Source organism: Copadichromis virginalis, linkage group LG16 (genome assembly GCF_057382275.1).
Source record: "Copadichromis virginalis isolate Kocher_CV1m ecotype Utaka linkage group LG16, C_Virginalis_male_GT1.1, whole genome shotgun sequence".
Lineage (NCBI taxonomy): Eukaryota > Metazoa > Chordata > Actinopteri > Cichliformes > Cichlidae > Copadichromis > Copadichromis virginalis.
Genome location: NC_140633.1, coordinates 10,602,788 through 10,623,893, shown reverse-complemented (window position 1 = coordinate 10,623,893; position 21,106 = coordinate 10,602,788). Strand labels below are relative to the sequence as shown.

The following is a 21,106-nucleotide window of genomic DNA, read 5'->3' as shown; positions in this document are numbered from 1 at the left end:
TTACACATTTCTTACAGTTTAAGCCCAAACAGTCTGTCAGCATGACTGTTCTTTTATTTACTACAGCAGCTTTTGTTTACCGTGTGGAAAGACTGAGACAGACTGCTGGAACTGAACTTCTTTTTCTTGTAATCGGGGATTAAAAGTGTCGTTAAACTTCTTTACACTGACAAAAAGGGGAGTTCCACTGGTCCGGCCCACTTAAGATCAATGTGGGCTGCATGTGGTCCACAGTATAAAATAAGTTTGACATTCCTGCTTTAGATAACATGCAAATAGCTACGTAACAACGCTGCTAATGTCAGCTCTAGTTTTACCCATGCACTTTGTTTTAAAGTTTTAACAAACTGTCACATTGATACTCAGACTCAACATTATTTCCTTAATGAAATAGTTTCTCTTTTAATGATACAATAAAAGACATAAAGATGAAGAAATAAAAAAATAATAAATACAATAGAATAATTACAAAATGCAGAACATGAAACAGAATCTGGAACAGATGAATCACAAACCTTTGCCTTTAAAAGCATCAGAACGGTGAAATGTTTTCCAATTTTTAGCAATGAGCTCAAAGATACAGGGTAATAGTATGGTATGGAATAGTATGTCCTTTTCTTTGAAACCCCGTGTGCTGGACTTAAGAGCCAGAACAAAGCTGTCTGAGGTGTCTCACACTGTCATGTAACCAGCATTCCTATCACGTACAGAGGCATTCATTTCCCACACGGACATTTAGAAATGGATACATTTTCATTTGACGAAGGACTGAGATGTCAGGTAAAGATGTTCAGTGTGAAAGAGCATCTGGACCATCATGGATTACCAACAGATGTAAATAAACATCTGCTGAACGTGAGTTTAAAACGTCCTGTGGTGAAGCTTGACTTACAAACAGAGATAGCCTTGTGCTAATGCAGCTACTCTGGCAGCAGGTCGTCTCCTAGCTCTTCATCTGCAAAGTCGTCATCCTCCACACGCTTCTTGACTCCCGTCTTTGGTCTGTCCATCTGAGGCCCCAGTGGGTCCACGTAAGACGCATCTACACACAGGAGGAACAGCTTGTGATGAAATAGTTTGGGACGCTGTATCCCGATAGAGACATAATGTCAACATTGTACATCCTTTCTACCAATGCCGTTCTTTTTCTGTGTGTTTTTCTCAAGGAGCGCTGCAGAGTGAGATCGTGTGCACAGACAATTTCACTGCATTTTTTGGCATTCTAAATAGATGAGTTAAGATAACTTTCAACATTTAAGTCTGCACAGGTTCATATTTTAAAAACACTGATATAAATATTACTCTGTTCCATTTTTAAACAGCTGCAATGAATTGCATTTAAGGATACATTATTCAAGTTGTTCTTTTCCCTTATACTCAGTGACCCTGCTCTGTTCGTGGTGTGTCACTGCTTGGCTGAGTTGCTGCGGTTGCTAAACTGACTTGTTGCAATGGTGGCATCCTATTACAGTGAGCGCTTTAGAACGTCTCATTCATGCACAAATGTTTGAACAGGCAGGCTGCACGGCCAGGTGCTAGATTTTATACATCTGAGGCAAAGGGACTTACAACACCTGAATTCAAAGATTAGAGGTGCGGCCCAATACTTAATGACAACCCATGCAGTTTATCTGCAGAGGACTATCCGCTGTGTGCTGCAGACAAAGAAAAACCTTTGATAATATCTTTATGATCATCTAAACCTCAGAATGTGTTTCAACATGGGCTTGAACTCTAAATAGATACACGAATACAGCTCTTTTCTACTTTACTGGACCATTCAAAGACCTTTATAGAATTCAGTCACCCATTCACACAAGCACTTTTTTCTATGCCTGAGTGCTTTTCGATCTTTTCCAATCTAACATTCACACTACAGCTCACTGCGACTCATAATGTGGATGGCTAAATTATCAGAATTTCAGCCATCCATGTAGATGATGTTCCAGCACTAAATGAAATGAAACTGAACTAAGATGTCCATAAACCATCTGTGTGGTTATATATTTACTCATATTTTTCTAAAACAGGCACGTATGTCTTGCACAACACATGAAGTTCAAAGACATAAGATAGTTAGGTAGGTGTTATATCATTAACTGCAGAGAAAAATATGGTTTCCTCACCCAGTTCTTTTGGACTGCTGGCTTCATAAGGTTCATTTGAACCAGGAAGTGACCTCATTTTGGCGCTCAGACGCTCTCCTTTGGTGCTGCTGCTGCTGCGACCACTGTCTGTACAAAAACAAGCACACACCTGCTGACTCATGATCTTTTTTAAAAGCAATACTCACATTCAAAATCCTATTAAAAGCTGTTTAAATGTTTAAGCTGTTTAAAACAGCAGTGCCTCTGTCTGTGGCCTGCATGCGACTGAATATAGACGTGCAAAGTTTTCTTGCACACTTTCACGTACAAAATGTCTTTTTCATGGCCCAAGTATCTCGCTGACATTGGCTGAATGTGTGCAGAAAAAGCATTCCTCCAATGTGAAATCACAGTCACTAAATATCACTGACATGTACGACTTGCTGTACAATAATGGACGATTTTTGTGAAAACATGGCGCGGTCGAACATGCCTACTGACCAGCTGCTAAAATGCAACACTAATATGCAACACACTCAGGTACTTTTGACAGGATGTAATGAATATGCTGGATAATGTGCACATGTGTGTTCCAGGCTTATATGACAGGCTGACAGGGGCGTGTAGTGATATGAATTACAGACATGACTGCAGACAGCAGCAGCCAACATCTGGCTGCCAGGTAGCCTTGGAAACCTTAGGGGATCGGCAGCAGAAAGCTGAAAAACAGGAAGGAGGCCTGATATTCCACCTTCCCCTCATAGTCCCAAAAAAATCTCAAACTGCTGGCAAACTGAGACCTCGGTTGGAAAAATCAACGTTTCCCCCCTGCCTTCCTTTCTTGGACAGTTTCGTTTGCATTTCTCTTTTAGTTTACACAACACATGCTAGAAGCTAGGAGCTGCAACAGAAGTTTCCACAATTAAAGACGTTATAGGCTTGTTTTATACACCTCTGAAACACAAATAACCCTTTATTTTTGCAAGGAGATGGAGATCAATAGAGATGACGCAACTTTCTGGCTTTTAACTATTTTTTCTTATTAAAGATATGTTGAAAAAAAGTTCAGGTACATTAACCCAACCATATCATTTACGTTTGAAAAGGCACATCACACATGATAGAAAACACAGGTTAGAAAATCCCCACGTTTCGACACACTTCTCTCCTGTTCTGCCACTGCGTTTCACCAGATTCAGACTGCAGAACGACAGCTGTGGAAACGTGAGAAAACAAACCACCAGACTCACACGTCAGTCACGAGAGAGCTGAAGACCTGCAGACACACGAGACCACACAATACGCAGACTTTACAGAAAAGATGGAAAACTCTCAGGTGAACGAGAGGGTTTTCCCCGAATATCTCGGAGCCGTCTGAGTGCTCGCTCCCCTCCTCCTCCTCCTTTCAGTGCAAAAAATGAGCACAGTCCAACATCACGGCTGCCTGTCAAACGATTTCTGGATCAGGTCCATTTTTTCTTCTTCACTTGGGAAACTCACTTCTGCTATGCGTGCCTTGCAGTGCTTCACTCAGATGGTTTTAATCACTTAAAAGATTTCTAATGACAGGAGCTCTTATAAAATTAAAAATAAAATAAGTCTGATGCTAATGCTCCGTAGAAGAGAATCACCTGTATGTGCAGACACCTTTGCCTGACTGAAGAACTTTATCAGAGGTCATCTTAAGATTTCACAGCAGAGACTCACAGTACAAACCTAAACATGCTGTTGCTGCTACACAGCTTCCCTTAGTCTAATTTATGTGAATTTTGCTGTTTTGGCTCTTAAAGCTCATTGGCAGGTGAGCTGACTGTGCATTTGAGGGCAAACTACAGATGTAACAACTTCTGAAACATCTCTACTCTATCTCTACTTTTAAGATTAGGCTTAAAATGTTCATTTTTGCTAAAGCATATAGTTAGGGCTGGATCAGGTGACCCTGAATCCTCCCTTAGTTACGCTGCAATAGGTGTAGGCTGCTAGGGGATTCCCATGATGCATTGGGTATTTCTTCTTCAGTCACCTTTCTCACTCATTATGTGTTACTGGACCTCTCTGCACTGAATCATACTTGTTATTAATCTCTGGCTCACAGATGGCCCCGCCCCTCCCTGAGCCTGGTTCTACTGGAGGTTTCTTCCTGTTAAAAGGGAGTTTTTCCTTCCCACTGTTGCCAAAGTGCTTGCTCATAGGGGGTCATATGATTGTTGGGTTTTTCTCTGTTTGTATTATTGTACGATCTACCGTACAATATAAAGCGCCTTGAGGTGACTGTTGTTGTGATTTGGCACTAGATAAATAAAATTGAATTGAATTGAATGAACTGAGCAAAGAAACAAGCCCCAGTTTATTCAACTACAAATGGCCAGAATTACAGGCACATAGCCTGAAAGTCACAGTCTTACATACCTCTCCCCGAGTCCAGTAGTGGACTGAAGTGTTTAGACTCAGACTGAGATACTGGGAAGCAAAGAGGAAGCAGAGAGGGAATACAGATGAAGACAGAAGATCCAGAGAAGAAGATGAGAAGGAAGGAGAGATTACAGAGCTAGACTGAAGGTCTTACAGCACAGAGAGTAGCAAAAAAGTCTGCCACTTGCAATGAAAGATGATGACAATAAATGTGTCTGCGGTTTACAACCTCGCTTCTCTCACCTGCTTTGACCTCATCTTGTGCACCATGAGAAAATGAGAAAAGGATCTGGGTTTTAGTTCAACAATTTAAACGTTCAAACCAATATTTAAGCATCTGAAAGACTGAAGTAGCAAGGCTGTGATGGACAGTCTCCAGCAACCGTGTGTGTTCATTTTAACAGATGCATTTGGAGGCTCTGGCACCACTAAGCTATGGGAAGATGAAAAGTCCTAATCTAATTTATCACGACACAGAGGACTAATGGAAGCCTTGGCGGGAGAGAGCAGCAAGCGCATTAACAGGTGTCCGTTACACAAACTCATATATGAATACAACTCGACTACAGGAGCCTGCTAGAGACGTTCAGCTGCACAGCATGGAAAAGCTGGGCCTTGTTACACTTTCTGGAGGCTCTCTGGTTTGTATGGATTACATTTGAAATTTGCTCATGGTCCAGCTTTCCAGTGCCACAGCCAGCCTATTTGTCTGTATTTGATGGGGATCTGTACTGAATGTTCAGCCTCTTCAGAGTCCACTAATCCCACAGAGTGCTCAGACCTCCTCATCCTGCAGGATCCAGCAGGATGAGGAGGTCTGAGCAGATCAGGCCTCAGTGTGGTGTTTGAAAACATATACCCATAACGCTGGACTTCTTAGGAGAGATGAGGACAGGTGTGGAGATGCCTGCTGCAGCATGTGTGAACAACAGGTAGAGAGACAGAAAGAAGCAGTGAGACATAAAAATAAAAGAGTGGATCTGATCAAAATCATGACGACGATCGTCGTTATAGAAGAGGCATCAGAACCATTACAATGTTTTATGAAAATTATATTTATGTGAGCAAACTTCTCAAACTAAAATCTTGGTTTAGCTCAAGCTGCCATGAAAAAAACCTACGCCTAATAAAGTTCACAGATGTTCCTGTACTGTATGTTCATTTAACTTGAAATTACACCAAAACCCACACATGGAGATGGTTTTCAATGTGACTCTAATAAGATTTTTATAGATGTGCCTCATTCTGGGAGCTCAGTGTGCCTTTTGTGTTGCAGTACAACACAAAACAAGTGTAAGTTTAAATCCTTAATGATGTAAGGTCTGAGCAGAGAGAACGTGGATAGAGGACATGGAGAGCACAGTCTGTGGACAGATGCCACAGACAGATGTGTGGCTCTCTGTCTCTCTGCTGGCTGATTTGGGGGATCCACAGTTGTTTGATGCCACATCACCAGCACAGTTACATACTTATTGACATCTGCATTATTAACACCGCAACACAGATACAATGGGGGAAAGTAACTATCTGATCACCTGCTGAATCTGTATGTTTGCTTGTTTCCATGGAGACACAGAATGTCAACAAAATCCAAAAATCCACAAAAAACCCCAACATTATATAAAAGTTATAAATTGATTTGCATGTCACTGACTTAAACAAGTATTTGATCCTCAAGCATAACACCTACTAAGTACTTGATGGTGAAACCCTTGCCTTGGCGATACGTTGTGGGTCATTGTCATGCTGGAAGATCCATCCATGACTCATCTTCAGTGCTCTGGCTGAGGGGAGGAGGTTCTCATCCAAGATTTTACGGTACACAGCCCCGTCCACTGGCCCCTCAGTGCAGTGAAGTTGTCCTGTGCTCTTAGCAGAAAAACAGCCCAAAGCACAATGTGTGCTTGACTGTGGGGATGATGTTCTTTGAGTCATACCCAGCATTACATTTCCTCCAAACACAGAGGGTTGAGTTGATGCTAAAGAGCTTGATTTTGGTTTCATCTAACGACAGCACTTTTCCCCAACATGATTTAGATGTTCACTGGCAAACTCAAGACTGGCCTGCACAGCCTTCTTGAGCAAAACGACCTTCTTGAGCGCTGCAAGATTTCAGTTCATTACAACACAGCGTGTTACTAATGGTGTTCTTGGAGACTGCGGTCTCGACTGCCTTCAGATCGTTAACAAGCTCCTCCCATGTAATATTGGGGTAATCCACCGCCTCATCACCATCCTCACTCCATGAGGCAACATCTTGCATGGAGCTGCAGACTGAGGATGACTGATGGTTATTTTATGTTTTTTCCATTTCCAAATAATCACACCAGCAGCTTTATAAGCTACGGTCATGTAGCTCATTCCAGTCTTGTGCAGGTCTGCAATTTTGTCCCTGACAACCTCTGACAGCTCTCTGGCCTCAGCCATGGTGGTGGTGGTGAGGCTGGAATGGAAGAAGCTGATTCTGTGGACAGGTGTGCTTTATACACAAACTGAGCTCAGGAGTATTTGTAATTGATTGATCCCAATCTGTGAGAGACAGAATTCTGTTGCAGTTGTAGGGATCAAATATATTTCTACTCAGTAACATGCAAATTAATTTATAACTTTTATACAAGTTTTTTTTTCTTGAACTCTGGTTGATATTCTCTCTCTTTCCATTAAACTACCATAAAAATTAGAGACCGTTAATATCTTTCTAAAGTAAGCAATGGAGATCGAATAATTATTTACACCACTATAGGTTGATGATGTGTGGACGCACAACTCTGGACTCAGTTGCAAATAACAGCGGCGGTAATCTGTTGACCTAATTTGAAAAACAACAACCGACTCACCAGCGCTGCCTGCACTGCTCTCTCTGCCTTCTCTTCGACTTCTCGCGCTGCCTTCCCGTCCCGATTTTATCCTCTGCAAAGGGAAATAAGAGAAAAGGGTGGCGTATGAGAGAAATTGCGGGCAGGGACACAAATAACACTAAATGTGTTCTAAATGTCTTTGACTTCAAAACGCAGTTTTGCCAATCAGATTACAGCGCTTCAATAAACACTGTGCTTCATAAACAAAGTACATTTTTTTGCTATGAAAACAATCTGGCAAAAAGATAAGCCCCAATATTCAACGGAATGTGACATTAATGCGCAAAAAATATTACATACCATAAAAATGTTACATGTAAACAAGCCTTACATAAAGTCAGGGGAGTACTCTGCAGAATCACTAAAACCATAAGCAGTTAGTTTTAAAGATGATGACAAAAAAGGAAAAGAAATGAAAACAAGGATATATGATGCCACGAAAAACAACCACACAAAGCCAACGTCGAGCTCATATATTAGATTTCGGTTATTGCTATCCTCTCAGTCCTCGTGTCATGCACCGTGCAGTTTGTTTTATCAGTGGGATCGGTTGTTTTCCACTGTTTTTCAGTTTGAAGAATTTGGGGATTAACGAGTCAACCCTCCATCATTCTCTGCAGGCCTGTTTCTCTGCTCCAACAGCAGCTGGTTGTTATTTGACGAACTCATCGGTCTAATCTGTTCCTGGCTTTGATATATCACTCCACACGACCAAGGCACACGGCTCTGTTACTCTGGCTTTCTTCAAATCTTCACTGATCCCAAACCACCTCTAGTTTATGTATCACAAGTGTGTTGTTTAGAAGCCATTAAATAATAATTACATATAAGGAACAATGCATTGCAGAAGTTATTCAAAAGATGCAGTGTTAGCTGATTATTTTCTTACTCAGCTATTATTCATAATAAACAGGATATGAGAACATTCCCGTGATCAGAGTCTTGGAGTACTGCATTGGTAAAACACCTAAAAATATTTTTCTTCACAGACAAATGTGCGAAAGGTCCCATTCTGTGTTATTTGTAATCTTCATCATCAGCAGTGCGCTTAAACCCAGAAATTAAGAACAATATTAATACAGCATAAGTAAACCAGGATATTCTATTGATCATATGCAAGCAGTGGGATAAGATCCAATTAGAAACAAGCAACATTGTTGGCCTATGTAATGTGGTTCCATGACTTGGGTCTTGAGTTAATCTAGGTTTAGATTGGGAAAGAAAACACAGGCTTTATGCTAACCATCACAGAAAATGAGATTGATCCCTTTGGCTGCTTATATTCAAACCACTGACCACTTTTCTAATTCATTCTGACGTTTCATGTGACACTGAACAACTCAAACTGCTCTGGCATCAGACCTGAGAACAGCTCTCCAAACACTAAAGCTGTTTTGAAAAAGACCCGAGATTACTATCAGCCAGGTGTTAAACAGCTGTACAGCATCTGTTTGATTCATGGAAAATAAATAGAGACGAAAAACAGCTGTTTTTCATGCAGCTGCAGAGTTGCAGTGACCACGGTCCAACGTTGCATCTAAAGGAAACGCGCGTGTTTTAAATCAGCGAGCGCTCATCCAGGAACAGACGTCAGGGTTCTGTTAAAAAAAGTGATGAAAAGATGATTGATGAAAGTGCCCGAAAGGTCTCTAATGTACAACTGCAAAATACGCAAGTAATTCATCAGGCAGCATGTTAACATGCATCAGATGGACCCACTTATACAAAACAAAGTGGAGTGTGTGGAGTTTAATTCATGCAAATAGATCTCGGATGTTGTTCCTGGGATCTGCTGGAGCCTACGTTGGGGGTCACTGCACCGAGCGCTCCGATTACCACTCGGACCACTTATTATGAGCCCTTGGTACTTCTCCAGCTTCTCATGTTCCTTCTTCCTGATGTTGTTGTCAATCTGTATAGCTACATCTATCACTACGGCTGTCTTCTTCTTCTTGTCTACCACCACTATGTCCCACAGGATCTTAGCTCAGTCATTCTCCACCACCCTGAGGGGGCATACTTGGCACATATGTTTCTGTATACTATGCCGGCCACTTGGTTATGGCGTTCCATGTATGCCCTGCCTGCTAGCATCTTCCACCCTGCTGTTATGTGCTGGATTGTCTCTGGGGCATCTTTACACAGCCTGCACCTGGGGTCTTGCCTGGTGTGATAGACCCCAGCCTCGATGGATCTATATGTTATAAATATGTGTGTGTGTCACCATTATTAAAAATCAATTCCATTTTATTTCTATCTTTGTTAGTGAACTTTTTGTGGGGGGGTTTCTGCAAATTATTTTCAAGTCTTTTTTTTATTAAATGTAGAATTGAGATCTGCCAAACAGATCATTAGTTTATTTACTCAGAAATGTCTGACAGAATACCTGCTCTCTGATTTCCTTCATCTTCTCTACCTTCTTCAGTTTGGTGGCGTAGTCTTGGGCTTCCTTCAATTGCATATCTGTGCACAGCCGCACCAGGAAACGCAAGCCTGCACCAAACAACACACACACACACTCTTTAATTTTACACTCTGATCAGGGCACCATCTGTTGCTGGTCAAGAGTTCCGTTGAAAACTGTGTAACAAGCTGGATCAATTACATTCCACATTTTCTGGAAACTTTCGGTGGATTTCTTTATAAGTTTCCAGTGCTTTCTGGGAGTTTCCTGTGAAAGAGGAAAAGAAGAAGAACAAAAAAATGAAATGAACTCTGCTAGCTCACATTGCAACTTTGCTTTGTTGTTTTATTGCCATGCAAGCTGAGGCGAAACGTGTTTTTCTCACCACTTCGTCTGTAGCAGCTTGCCACCATTAGCTGCCACTTCACCTGAGTTGGTCTGAGGAGCAGAAACACATCTGATCAATATAAACACACAAACCAACACCTGACTTAAATCATTTTGCTGACCTCATATCAGTATGCCAGTACCACACTGAAATAGTTAATATATTTTAATAATTGATACCACGTAACAAAAAAGGTGGAACTATGTGCCTCAAGATTAGAGAATGTGAAACAACTTCACTAATTTTTTCTGCAACAGTTCCATATAAAACGAGAGGCTTTCACATTCATTTAAGTTTGAAACTCATTTAAAGGGCTTCCATAAAAACCTTAGAGTGTGAACTTACAATTTTTTACCAACCCATCCGTGCTATCTGTTTAAAATAATCTAAATAGTAGTTACTTACTGTATTAGCGTGGCTCTTTCAAAGTACTGAATGGCTTTCTCACAGAACTGTGTCTCAATGTAGTAAGCGCCGAGCCACTCAATCACATGGATGTTGGAGGGAAAGTACCTAAAGGACTGGACAGCAACAACGTAACAACATTAGTTAGCTTAAAGTAGTGGTGTCAAAAGTAGGGGCTGGGGGCCAGGATCAGGACAGCAGAGGGTCCAATCCGGCCTGTGTTTAGATAATGTGAAGAAGGGCATAAATCTTTTACTTTTATCTGCACTTTGAGAAGTTTTACAGCCTTTTGTACTGCTAAATATCTCCATCATGGTCATTCATACTACTCTAACATAATTAACTAACAGATGAGCAAAAAAGTGACAAAAAAAACAAACAATTTTTTCATTGTACAAATTGCTGTTTTTTACAATGGGTCCACAGACAAAAAATATACTGTTAACTTCTGTACAGTGTAATTTAGAGAGAAAACCCCCCGCCATGAAATTAAGCTTCTGGTACCTCATAATAGTACTGGAAAGCCTGGGATTTGTCCCCCTCGCCATCATGCAGTTCTCCCAGCTTAGCCAGTGCCTGGGCGTCTGTGGGAGTTACACTGATGACCTGCATTAGCCACTCGATTGCTTGTTCGGGATTTTCTAGAAGCTCATAGCTGGGATCAAAGTGTTAAGAACTAATAGATGCTCATGTGATGATATATGGACAAACAGGCTCGAATCCCTGAATGAACACATTCCAACAAACCCTAAAGTACATACGAGTAAAAACAGATCATCTGTGTGACATACAAACGATCACTAGAGCCTGTCTGACACAGTATTTTTAAGACTATATCAGACTATATACTGATATTTGGCGATTTAGAACTCAGATATTCCAATATATCGTCTAAAAATGTTTTCTTTCACACACAGCAAAGAAACCAAACAGATTTATGTTTAGGAGTAAAGGCTGCCTTACTCTGCTCAGATCAACTGGTTTTTGTGTTTGTGTCTTTCTAAATATGTTGTTGGCAACAGGGGCATCGTATGGTGCCCCCTGGTGAACAAACTATGCAACATCAATGGACTTTGACACTTTGTAATGGCATTTCTCTCACGTCTTCTTTACTTCTCTAATTTTCATTGATTGTCTCTTACAAATGCCGATAACAATAGAAGAACAAATAGCTAATATTGGGCGATTGTACTGGCCCGCTGATAAAACCATCTCCACATAGCACTTGTTAGCAGTGGGATACAGGCTGGCCAGCTGGTACATGACTTGGGAACTGTTCCTCAGAATGGCATGGAGCTTCAGGAAGCAGTCCAGAGCCTCCTCTAGGCGATTCAGTCTTTGATAAGTCAGACCTGGAACAAGGTTTAGGGGAAAATTCAGTCACGTAACTGTGCCTCTATGTTAATAATAATCACACATATATACCACATGTTGGTGTAGTTTTATTCCAGCGATACCTTTTACTTAAGATGACTTTAAAATTTGGATGCTGTTGTTTAAAGAGCTACCGTGTCTGTGAATACGATAGCTCCAAAGGTTTTAAATGAATTCTGAGAAAACTTTGTATAGGTGTAGAGTCGGGTCATATTAACAAACCATTTAAATTTCGTTAACATCAACCAAGGTCTTCAAGGTGAACTTAAAGATTTATTGGCTGAAAACAGACCAAAACGCCTGATAAGTTATGTTAACTAATGTTAGCCTGATAACTGAAACTAAGATTCTGACAACTGTGGTGTGTACTGTCAACAGAAAGTACCCATGAAGCTTTCAAATATCATGTCTCATTTGACCTCTGACCTCTCCTTTAAGGTCAATAGCTTGATCTGAAGGTTAAAGTAATAACAGTAGATAGAGGTAATTAAAACTATTTTTCTTACTGCAATTGTTTGTATTAAAAACATTTATAAAATGGTATATGGGAATTTTAAATCTCACATTATAGTTTGCATCCAAATATGTCACATTTGACCTCTGACCTCAATTTTGCATCTGCCTTTCTTTCAAATTGACCCAAAAATGCATGCTATCTTTAAAGAAAGTATTGTCAAGAGAAAGAAAATGAGCTGCCTACTTGGTTAGAAACATGCTGTAGTATATTATTATATAATAAAATAAGGTTATTTGTGTCCACGTATTGATAAATCAATGCCAATTATCCATTACCTACTCCTACATAATCTTTAAACACAAAATACAATACAATTAAAAGTAAATACTTCGCAGAGAGTGAGCTGCCCTGGGGGAGGTTTGTGCTCTAAGTGCTTCTTGTTATTTATGTATTTGTGCACATTCCAATAGAGTCGGTCATGCTGTGTCCACACTTATTCTCAATGTAGCCTCAGCCAATATTCTGATACTCATAGCAGAATGCTGGATGAAGATACACAGAGATTTAGACAGGGCACTTATGGCCTCACTATATTTTCCTAACAGTCAAGAGTCTGAATTTAAAGTTCAACCAGTGCTTGCAGCAAATATTAACAGACCACAGTTCAGAGTGCAGCAAGCTCTTGTTGTTCATTCCCAAATGATTCTTGCACGTCCAATTGTTGTTGCGCAATACATCAAACCTCCTGCTTATCTACTACCGCATTACAGCTGCAGTTAAGGAGCACTTACCCAGGTTGTAAAGGCCTTCGGTGCACGAGGAATCATTCCTCAGTGCTTCTTTGTAGAACTCTGCAGCCTTTTCATAGTCCTGTTTGACAAACACCGTGTTGCCCTTGTTGATAAGTGCTGCTGGGTTGTAACGATCAGCATTCATAGCAAGGTCGGCATATCGATCAGCCTGGTCGTAGTCTTTCTCCTGTTAGGGAAATTACAAGAGAAGAGAATATGGTTGTTCAATCATCTCCCAACAGTAACATTTAGTATTACATTTTTTTAACAGCAAACCTCCAAATATTTTGCTGATTTTAAGTGTTTTAAATTTTCAGAACTTTTCAGTCTAATGTTATTTTATAATCAAGAGATTCTTACCAGAAAATAGAGGAAAGAGAGGTTAGTGGCTGCAGCGCTCTTCACTCTGCTGTCCTTCTTCTCAAATGCCTTCAATGTTTCCACTGCCTGAAAACACACAACTCATTACAATCAGGGTAACACTCTGTACTAAAGCTCCTCCAGTACAGCATTCTCAGTAATAAATGATATTTTAAGTACAAGCGTATTTCCCCAGCATGTAACACACAAAGAAACATAGAAAAGACACATAAATTTACTGAATTGTTAGTCAAAGAATCAACGACAATATTATTAACCATTAATAGCCAATCACTGATAAATTACATATGCATCTTCACATTTATGGTGAAGATACTTGGACATTTTGGCATTTTTTTCTAAGAACATTTGAAGGTAAGCTGTAATTCTGCTTCATTCCTTACATCTGTTTATGCGTCACCTTCACTGTGTGCTGTGCTCTGGTGAAGTAAATATAATGCTTTGCAAGTTTAAAGTCAGTCCCTTTCCCCTTTTTGTCTAACTGACTGTCTCTGTGAGTATGTTACATTCTGGGGAAAATTTCCCAACTGTATTAGTGAGTAAGGATTAGCATTTTCACAAATCACCAGCTTGGCTACAGCTGCACAGATGACCACCAGTTACATCACCAACACTCCTGTGTGTAAATACTGTAAAAGCACCACAGCATGCATCAGATGTAAAACCAGCGGTTACAAGATAGTTAGTTACTACAGTGAGTCCTTTAATCTTAGCCACAAAGCAGCTCCACACATGGCTGCATGTCCTCCACTGTTCAGTTGGATATTATTATTAACAAAGAATACGTTCAGCACAAAGATTTTCCTGAGCAGTCTGTGGGGCCTAAACCAATAACTGCCTCACAAACGTCTCCTTGCAGTGGCATTATTTGGGTAAAAGACGTCCTTATGAAGCAACAAGTTAAGGGGGACAAACCCAGTACAATCTAAATGTGGACATGGGAATGAAAGGCAGACATACCTCAACCTTAGGCATGCAGATGGGGAGGAAACAAAAGCAAAAAGGCAATGAGAAGATGAAATACTCAGTCGGACACTGAGCTCTGTTCAAACAGCCTCAACAAGAGAAAACGCACAAGTATGAATAGTGCTGAGCAACAGTATTACAACATTGTTATAAAAAGAAAAGAAAAAGATGGAAACACAAATTAATGTAAACAGATAACGAAGAACAGGTTTCACATGTTTTAAGGGAATTACACTTCCATAAATTGAATGCGTGTGATCCTTACTTAATTGCATTGACTTTTTCGGTTTGGCAAATATTACCAAAGGTATCAATTTACATGACAGCCACATATGATGGAAGCTACTAAAGCCTCATTTTGATGTCTTATTATGGTCTAAAATTTAGTTTGGCAGCAAATTATTAAGAGTGGAAGGTGTGGTTGTAAAATACACAGACCAGAAAAGAAGGAAGTACCCTTAATGCTGCTGATACTCTCACCTGTTTGAAGTCCTTCTGTCTGAGGTAGGTGATGGCTTTGTTGATCTCTAAATCATTGGCAAGCTCGACATACTGAGAACTCTTCACCATGTCGACACACCTTAAAAAAGAAAAAGAAAACATACATTCACTATCTTCACGTGTCAAATGCCAGCATTCGATTGATCACTGTAAACAGCAGGTGCATAAATGGAGAATAATTAAGCAATTGTTTGATTTTGACTTATGTTTCTCAATATTGAAATGGTCCTCTCCAACATACTAATGTGCATTAGTGCACATCAATGCACATGTCGAGTACTTTTACGAGTATTCAACATGTATTATGTTCATTTAAAAACCTAAATAAGAAAGCATTAGGGAGAGAAATTGTCGAAATAATAGTAGAGCTTGAGGTTTATTGTCAGTCTGCTCCAGAAAAATGTTCAGAAAATGTGATCAAACTAGTGTGCAGAGAAGTTTAGGCAAGTAAAGGAACTTTGGAAAGTCCCTCACACCATCACTAAAGAAACGAGAGCCACTGGAAGACTCAAACAATTAAAACTAGAGCTTTTTTTTTTTTAAACGTTCAAGCAATGAAGTTGGGACATTTATGTAATCGTAAATGAACTGTAATTATACAACACTTAGGCACTGTCACAATTTTCAGTTATTCAATGACAAACAAACATACCATGCTCACATTAAAGTCTTTAGATGCAAAGAAAAAGACAGCAGTAACAAACCAGTCAAATCCAGTAGCAAACAAAGTCTCAATCGCTGGGGCAATGAGCTTGGCTGCTGTCATGATGTATTTCTCAGCCAGGGTTTTTCTATGAACAGCATACAGGAAGTCAGAGGAACAGGTGAATTAAGGGGGGGGGGGGGGGTAACACAGAGGACTGATGGAGCAAGACAGAGTTGGGTTTGTGTTGTGAATATCTTCTTACAGATCTCTCTCCATCTGGTGAAGTTTGTCATTTTTAATGGCTTCAATGACCATATTGGAGCTGGTGTCTTCCTGAAAGAGTTGGCAGAACTAGACTTAATTAATGAAATAATAATAAATGCTGTAATAAAATATCACTCACATTGGAAGGGATGTATTTGTCTTCATCATCAATGCCCAGAGGAACAGAGATGAGCTTCTGAAAGGCCTTCTTCATCCTCTCTCTGTCACCGATAGCATAGTAGCACAGGATAAGGTTGAAGCCTGTCTTGATATTTGGACTCTCGCTCATGATGTGCTCGAAAGACGTAATGGCATCTGTGTACTGGCCCATGCAGATAAACACTACACCGATATTCTGCATGATCTTGATCCTCATTTCTTTGTGGGCATTTGTTATCTGATCCAGCGCCATTCGGTAGAACTTGATGGCTTTAGGATAGTTCTTCTGTTTAAAGTAGATGTTGGCCATGTTGACTTTCAGGCGGCCTGGAACAGCAGCATGCATAGTTTGACGGAAAAACCACAAGACAAGCGATACAACAAAGAATTTACAATGTATGAAACATGACTTTTTTCTTATGTGTCAGTGATCTGGGACTATTTAACACAATGCCACAATTTTCCCAGCAGTAAAAATCCAAGATACTGCAAAAATACACCAAGAGCTACACCTCAGAGTCTACAGGCCTCAGTTATCATGTTAAAGCTCATGAGAGTACAATTAGAAAATGATTGATCTAGTATGGCTTCGATATACGTTTCTACAAGAAGAGCATAGCTTAGATTTGCACTCATTGAGACATCCATGTACGCGTCTTTATACCAAAGTATTGTCGAGTCAAACGTGAGGCCACCTGCAAAGCGTGGGTGTTACTGGGTCATGGGGAGGACAATGATCCCATGAAAACAAGCAGATCTATAACAGAATGACTAAAAAAAGAAAAGAATCAACACGCTGCAATAAACGAGTCAGAGTGCAGACCTCAACATGATTTAAATCCTGTGGTAGGTCCTTAAGAAAGCTGTGGATAAATGAATGCCTGAAACCCTGAAGGAACTGAAGCAATGTTGTAAAGAACAGTGAGCCAATATTCCTCAACAACAACAGGAAACACTGATAAAGTCATTGGGATAAATATTACTTGAAGTTGCTGCTGCTGAAGGTATTCCACAAGCTTTCATGCGGTGTATAAAACTTCGTTTTCACATGATTGTATTTACAAGGGCTGCCACATTCTAAGTACACCAGCAGTGAGTGTGAAGCTGAGCGGCCTGCTCACCTGCGTTACTGAACATTTTATTCTTCACAATGATCTGGTAGCTGTTCAGGGCCTCTGGGTACATTTCATTGTTTGTGTATTGGTTGGCAAGGTTGAGCAAAACCTGTAATGGGAGAAACATTTAATATTTCTAAATAAAATAATTAAAAACTGATGTTAGAAATTGATTCTCAAAAACAAACTTTAAATTGTATCTGTCTTCCGCGAGCTGTTCCTTCCTAAATAGCTGAGCCATGAACACAAACATCTGAGATGATTTACTTTAATATTTTAATATGAAACAATAATAATAATTTACTCTGAATGAGATAAATAAGAACAGATTTTGCATACACTACTGAGTAAGCACTTGTGGTTTATTTCTACAGTTATTGTAGACCAGGAGGATATGGAGCATTTTAAATGAAAAGTACAACTTTGATTTATTTTTGTCTGAAAAAAAACCCTCTCTTGCTTATTTTTACTTATCACTTATCAGTTTGGTTTTTCAGGCATTAAAAAGTAGTTTTTTCAAAAGAAAATCAACACCAGACTGTTCTTTTAGAAAGCAAATCATTACTCATGAGTGCAGAGTGTAGAACAAGCATACAGCAGCCTGACTTACAGAGTACGTGAGGTCTAGATTTATATGGTCTGCACTGCCAGACTGTTCCCTCTGTCTGACCAGGGCTCTCTCCTTCCGCCCTGCCTCTTTGGCTTTTTCAAGGGCCTGTAGACACAGACACACCCACACAAACACACACAGCAAGTAAGCCACTTCTGGGTAATAATCAGAAGTAATTATGAATAAACACTCTGCTGCAATGATGTAACAAGTTTTTCCTGCCCATTAGACATTCTGGTGCCGACCAAAAAGGCCTTGGCCTTCCACAAGATGAAAATTACCTGTAATAACAATATTTTTAAAAACAGCTCTTTTAATTTTTCAGAAATCACAGCAAACCACACACTGCTGTTATGTGACATAACACATTGCCTGTAAAATATTAGACCAATTTTCCTCATGTATGAAAAACCACTGGAAATGGGAAGGTTGATAAACTTCAAGTACTTTGTCCTAACAGCCGTTTTAGGTATTACTCTGGTAGAAATGTAAGCAGTTTTTATACTGCTTACATTTTTATACTACTGTGAGAGAGCTGACACAGTTAAAAATGAATTATGGCAAACTGCCCCACTTGGAGAGCCTTCTCTTTAAATCCAGACAGTCAACATTAGTAAAAAGTTTGTTAAAGAGTGAAAGGCTGACCACTTGTAAGGCTCCCATGCTCTGTGCCATGCAGCTCTCCTCTATCAGGTCATTCACTTTCTTCTCCAAGATTTTGATCTTCTCCTCAGGCCTGCAAGAACATGATGAGAGTGAAACATTTGTCAGTTTATAATAGCTGGTAATAAGAGGCCCAAGGTGTGCCAAGAAAATATCCCCCACACCATTACACCACCACTCCCAGCCTGAACCACTGGTGCGAAGAAGGATGGCGAAATGTTTTTGTGTTCCTTATGCCAAATTGTGACCCTACAATCAGAATTTCACAAGCGATGCTTTCTTTCTGTTCTTCTAATCTATTCTATTAGTTTCAGTGACCCTCTAAACTGTAGCCTCAGCTTCCTGTACTACCTAACAGGAGGGTCACATGGCGTGGTCTTCTGCTGATGTAGCCCATCTGCTTTAAGTTTTGATGTGCTGTGCATTCAGCGATGCTCTTCTGCATACCTTGCTTGTAAAGAGTGGTTGTCTGTTACCTTCCTATCATCTCAAAGCAGCATCAGCACGACAATTTCAACTAGAAAATTGCCACTCCCAACAGATCTGCAGTTTTTTAAACACTCAAACTCAAACCAGGCTGTTTCAAGCAAACAGTCATGCCCCGTTCAAAGTCATTTAAATCACATTTCTTTCCCGGATGCAAGGTTTCAACTTCAGCAGGTCATCTTGACCATGTTTATGTGCCTAAATTTACTGAGTTGCTGACATAAGACTGGCAGATTAGATATTTGCATCAAAGAGCAGTTGAACAGGCATACCTAATGAAGTTGCAGAGTGAGTGTACTTCATAGCATTTTCACACTGAAACAAAGCAGTCTAAAGTGATAACTTACGTATCCTCATTCTTTGCTTCGAGTGCAGGTGCAGGACCCCTGGACTGGCCCAGAGGGTCAAAGGCTGAGCCTGAAAATATAAATCATACCAATTCATCACTATATAACTGCAAGGGGAAAGACACAGAACTTGCATCTATAAATATGTCCTTACAGGAATGCACAGAGGTTTATATTAACAAAAAAATGCAATTTTTTTTTTATTGTTTTATGTTAGAAACACTCAACTGTACCTATTCCTGAAGTATACAATAATAACTTTTAAATCATTATCGACACGCAAAAGACAATAGATGAAACAGACAACTTTAAACTCACCACGACTCAGGGAGGAGGTGTAACCTGCTGCTTTGACGGCAGTCATTGGACGGGCTGACCCATCCTGGTACATTTGCAAAATAACAAAAAATACATATATAGTAAACACTAATTATAAAAAAAATAATCTAACAAAACTATGCAAGACCTTATTTGCACATTTGATTGTTCAATAATACTTCTCACCTGTACAGCTCCAGTCATGGGTCGTCCCATTGAAGAGGCCATATGAAGCCGAGCCTTTGTGAAACAATAAGTATTAATATTGTAATCAATAACAATAATTTAGGTCTTTTTAACATGTAGATATGAAAAAAACGTTCCACATAAATGCTTCACAGTAATGAAACAATCATCATTGGCTGCACATCTTGTCACTGATCATTGATTTAATCTGAGCAACTTTCAACAAAGAACTGCACTTTGACGGAGGTATCTGTATTTGTTGTGCTCATTCAAAAATGTTTCACTTTTAAAGGATCATTTTATTTCATTGTACTTACGCCAAAAGAAGAAGCTAAAGATCGAGGTCCAATGGGAGTGCCAGGAAACTTGGCAGTCATCTAGAAAATTAAAGACATGATATATTAGTAGTTAAACGATTTATACACCTCCAGAAAACCCCTCTCTCTCTCCCACTTACTTACTCATTCACTCACACAAACAAACAAACAAACAAACAAACAAACAAACAAACAAACAAACAAACACACGAGTATTTGGCACTTACCGGGGGTCTTCTTCCATGACTTGTCCTCACTGCTTGCTGGAAGCCCACATCATTCTCCAGCTCCTTAAAATTAGTCAACAATTAGTCTTCATTTTTTACATAGTGGGCCGACGGAAGAGCAGACATTTTTTACACAAACAATTTTGAAATAAAACTTTGAAGTAATTAGTCTTTCGCCATGCCACTATCTCGACCTCATATAACCAACATTAATTTTTCAAAGTTGATTTTCTATACGCTTAGAAACAATGTGCTAATATAGTGTTAGGTTAGCGGTTAACTTACCTCCGAGTCAAATGTCGGATTATAATCATTGTAACCCGAATAAAGGTCGTCCTCCTCCACAGCCAGATGCACATGTTCCATTTCTGTTTCTCCGGAAAGGTAGTGTATGAAAATAATCCTCAATGTGTGGCAAACAAACAGTTTTCTATGCGCGATAACTGATAATATTTTGTTGTCCTTTTAGGATTTCGTCCCACAATTCAACGCGGCACGGGCGGGACAGTTTCCTTTTCAAACCTCTGATTGGTTTTTCACGCGTCCATCATCGTCTGGCCTCAACCTAATTGGTTGAAGTTGCGCTCGTTCGTTGCTAGGATACACTACAACGCTACAACTTATTTCTTCTTCATATTCTCAAAATTATTTTTAAATAATTACATACATAGTATTTATTATTTATAAAAAGTTACAATTAATAGTTTGTGGGTTTCTTTATTGCTCATTTCAAGCAAAACAAGC

The 21,106-nt window shown here is 39.8% G+C and overlaps 1 protein-coding gene across 6 annotated transcripts; it reads right to left on the bottom strand.

The window, feature by feature from the left end:
- Positions 1–386: 386 nt before the first annotated feature.
- On the bottom strand, positions 387–20,926 carry ift88 (intraflagellar transport 88 homolog). Of its 6 annotated transcripts, XM_085435267.1 has the most exons (27): positions 20,648–20,924; positions 20,363–20,425; positions 20,136–20,195; positions 19,819–19,872; positions 19,633–19,696; positions 19,315–19,384; positions 18,464–18,554; positions 17,819–17,923; positions 17,215–17,317; positions 16,074–16,420; positions 15,933–16,003; positions 15,729–15,815; positions 15,004–15,103; positions 13,537–13,623; positions 13,177–13,363; positions 11,798–11,906; positions 11,059–11,209; positions 10,555–10,670; positions 10,147–10,199; positions 9,963–10,028; positions 9,744–9,850; positions 7,337–7,409; positions 5,359–5,409; positions 4,743–4,757; positions 4,497–4,547; positions 2,127–2,234; positions 387–1,042 (listed from the first exon to the last, which is right to left on the bottom strand). In XM_085435267.1, the coding sequence occupies exons 1-27, from the start codon at positions 20,726–20,728 to the stop codon at positions 921–923; spliced, it is 2,592 nt and encodes an 863-aa protein (XP_085291393.1). In that variant the 5' UTR covers positions 20,729–20,924; the 3' UTR covers positions 387–920. The 6 variants fall into 6 exon arrangements, 5 of the variants coding, with proteins under 5 accessions (XP_085291393.1, XP_085291388.1, XP_085291389.1 ...); XM_085435262.1 differs by lacking the exons at positions 4,497–4,547; positions 4,743–4,757; positions 5,359–5,409 and having other exon boundaries at positions 15,933–16,021; positions 20,648–20,921; XM_085435263.1 differs by lacking the exons at positions 4,497–4,547; positions 4,743–4,757; positions 5,359–5,409 and having other exon boundaries at positions 20,648–20,920.
- Positions 20,927–21,106: the final 180 nt, after the last annotated feature.